General features: G+C 60.7%; 1 protein-coding gene across 1 annotated transcript; it reads right to left on the reverse strand.

Moving 5' to 3' along the window:
• Positions 1 to 473: 473 nt before the first annotated feature.
• Positions 474 to 2911, reverse strand: ADRA2C (adrenoceptor alpha 2C). The gene is given in 3 exon segments (XM_074227504.1): positions 474 to 2789; positions 2791 to 2859; positions 2861 to 2911. Coding segments are annotated over 3 exon segments (1551 nt in total). The 5' UTR covers positions 2897 to 2911; the 3' UTR covers positions 474 to 1343.
• Positions 2912 to 3201: the final 290 nt, after the last annotated feature.

Consider the following 3201-nt stretch of genomic DNA (forward strand, 5'->3'; position numbering starts at 1 on the left):
AAAGGGGGGAGAAGATGAAAGAGAAGAGGGATATAGAATAAAGAAAGGGAGAGAGGAAGAGAATGAGGGAATCGGGAGAGAAGAGTGAAATGAGGGACAGAGAGAAACAGGCAGGACAGTGACAGTGAGAGACAGAGACATAAAAGAGACTGAGAGACAAGGGAGAAGAAAGGCAGGCATGGACTGGGAGAGAGGCTTAAAGGAGAGATAGATCGGGCGCTACAAGGCTGCTGCTAACGCAGGAAGAGGAACAGGGAAGTAAAAAGGAGGCTCTTGGAAAGAATGAGTAGGAAATGGAGCCAAAGATAGATAGTTAAAACGGAAAGAAAGAAAACTCTCCCAGGAAGTTGAGTTCCTAAGAAATTAAGTTGAGAAATGATAAAAATTCAGAATTAGAAATTCCCTCACCCCGGGCCCCCCTCCTCCCTCACCCCCTGCGCTAATTACAATAGACTTCAGGTGTTTTTAAATAATTAATCTATGTCTCGGATCACAAATCTTTTTCATCTATACGATAGTCCGTTCTAGGTTGTGTATATGTATACAAAAATTTGACAATGTGAACGATCAAAGGCGTTAGAATAGCTACAGGTGTCGGTCCCTCATCTATTACACAGGGGTGTCTCAGTTCTCAGTCTCTCCTAATTTGGGGTGTATGTGTGTGTGCGCGCGCGCGCCCTGCGCCTGTTGCTAGACTGGGGAGAGGACTAGTTCCTGAAGTCCAGAGTGTCTCTAGAAGATCCCCAGGGTCCTAGAACCTAACCCGACGGAAAGGATTCCCCCCAGTTTCCCATCTCTCCCTCTCTGTCCGACTCTAAGGACTGGTGCAACCGAAAGGTTTAGATTACAAAGGTTTATTTAGAAAATAGTTTGGTTTCTTTTTTTTCCTCCTTTTTGGCAAACATTTTAAATACTTTCAGGTAATCAAACGATTGTCGATGCCCTTCCCGGTCAAACCGGTCCTTTGTCCTTAATCTCTCCACTCCTCCTTTGCCCACTACCCTCTCCAAGCTATCCAAAGCGGTCCGGCTGTCCGGCCAAAGCTTACCCGCTGGGTGCGCCCTCAGCCGGAGTCCCGAGGACTTGCACCAGGCCGGCGGGCTGCCGAAGATCGCTTTCGCGCGGACCTCATCTCCCTCCTCCTCCTCCTCCTCTCTTCTGCCATCCTCTTGCCCCGCTTCTCCGCCCCCCCAACCCAGGTGTCCTTCCACCTCTCTCCTCCTCTCTTCCCCGCCTTGAGCCACCCCTTCCGAAGTCCCTCCTGCTCAGGTCCAGCCCGGCCGTCCCCTCGGGGCTCCCTCCGTCCTTCCGCCTCCCGAGCCCACCCCGAGCCCACCGGGGTGTCACTGCAAGAAGGTCTTCTTCTTCTTCTTGAACAAGATGTGTTTGAAGGACCTGCGGAAGTCCTGGTTGAAGATGGTGTAGATGACCGGGTTGAGAGAGCTGTTGCAGTAGCCGATCCAGAAAAAGAACTTGAAGAGAGTCTCGGGCACCTGGCAGGCCTCCCTGCAGATGCCGTACAGGCTGTAGGTGAAAAAGAAAGGGAACCAGCAGACCACGAAGACGCCCATGACCACGGCCAGCACGAAGGTGAAGCGCTTCTCCCGGGCCTGGGTCACCTTTCGGCGGCACAGGCTGCTACGCTTGCGGCGCCGGTGGGACGAGAAGAACTCGAGGGAGCGGTTGCTGGCCCGGGACAGGCGGCTCCCGGCGCCGGCCGGCGGGCCTCCTTTGGCGGAGGAGAAGGAGAAGGAGAAGCCGCGGCTGCCCTTGCGGGCGGCGGCCGCCTCCTCTCGGCTGCGCCGCCTGCGCCGGTTCTCCGAGGTGCTGCTCTCCTCCAGCTCGATGTCCTCCAGCTCGGCGCTCTTGCGCAGCTGGTGGTGGTGGTGGTGATGGTGGTGGTGGTGATGGAGGTGGTGGTGGTGGTGGTGGAGGTGGTAGTGCCCGTTCTCCCCGGCCTGGAGCCGCAGGGAGGCGGCGGCGGCGGCGGCGGCGTTGGTGGTCGTCGAGGGTCCCGCCCCCCCGGGCGGCCGGCTGAGCCCGTTCTCCGTCTGGGACGAGCCCTCGGGCACCGTGCGCTTCTCCGACAGCGTCCGCGTCCGCAGCTTGGCTACCCGGTAGATGCGCACGTACACCAGCACCATGATGATGCAGGGGGCGAAGAAGGAGCCGATGCAGGAGGACAGGATGTACCACGTCTCGTCGTTGAGTTCGCACTGGGGGTACAGGTCGTCCTCCGGGTCCCGGTAGAGGGAGATGAGCGGAGGGAAGGAGATGACGGCCGAGATGAGCCACACCGTCACGATGATGCCTTTGATCCGGCGCGGGGTGCGCTTCAGGTTGTACTCCACCGCCTGCGTCACGGACCAGTAGCGGTCCAGGCTGATGGCGCAAAGGTGCACGATGGAGGAGGTGCAGAAGAGCACGTCCAGCGCCAGGTAGATGTCGCACCACACCTTGCCGAAGTACCAGTAGTTCATCAGCTCGTTGGCCAGCGAGAAGGGCATGACCAGGGTGGCCACCAGAATGTCCGCGCTGGCCAGGGACACGAGGAACAAGTTCTGGGGGGCCTTGAGGGCGCGGCTGGTCAGCACGGCGATCACCACCAGCACGTTGCCCACGATGGTGAAGACGATGAGAAAACTCACCACCGCCGCCAAGCCGGCCACCTCGGCGGGCGAGTACTGGCTCGGGGGCTGCCTCTCCCCGGCCCACAGGGACTCGTTGGGGGACCCCCCGCGGTGGCCGGAGTCGGTGCTGTTGGGCGGCAGCTGGAGATCCATGACCCCCCCCGACCCCCCCGCTACCAGAGCCGAAGCAGAGGCGTCCCCTCCCGGGCCCGGGCTCCGGAGCAGAGTCTGCTCGGGTCCTCGCCGCCCGGGCTCGCAGCCTTCATCGCCGACTTCTGCTTTCCTCCGGCAGCCGCCCGCCGCGGGAGCTGGGGCAGCGCGGTCGCTTCTGGCGCCCCCCCGGCCCGGAGCGGCCCCGGCTCCGCTCTGCCGCTGGGGGAGCCGGGCGTCGGCGAAGCTAGCGGTCCGACCGGAGGACCGGGTGGAAAAACCCCGGGCTGGAGCTCGCCCTCAGCTCCCGAGCCCCGCCGGCCTGCAGGGGCAAGCAAGGGTTCTGAGTGCGGAAGAGGACTGAGAGGTAGAGGCAACTGGGGAGGGGGGGGGGGCAGCGGGGGTCAGAGCCCAGAAGCGT

The sequence above is a fragment of the Macrotis lagotis genome, chromosome 3 (assembly GCF_037893015.1).
Source record: "Macrotis lagotis isolate mMagLag1 chromosome 3, bilby.v1.9.chrom.fasta, whole genome shotgun sequence".
NCBI lineage: Eukaryota > Metazoa > Chordata > Mammalia > Peramelemorphia > Peramelidae > Macrotis > Macrotis lagotis.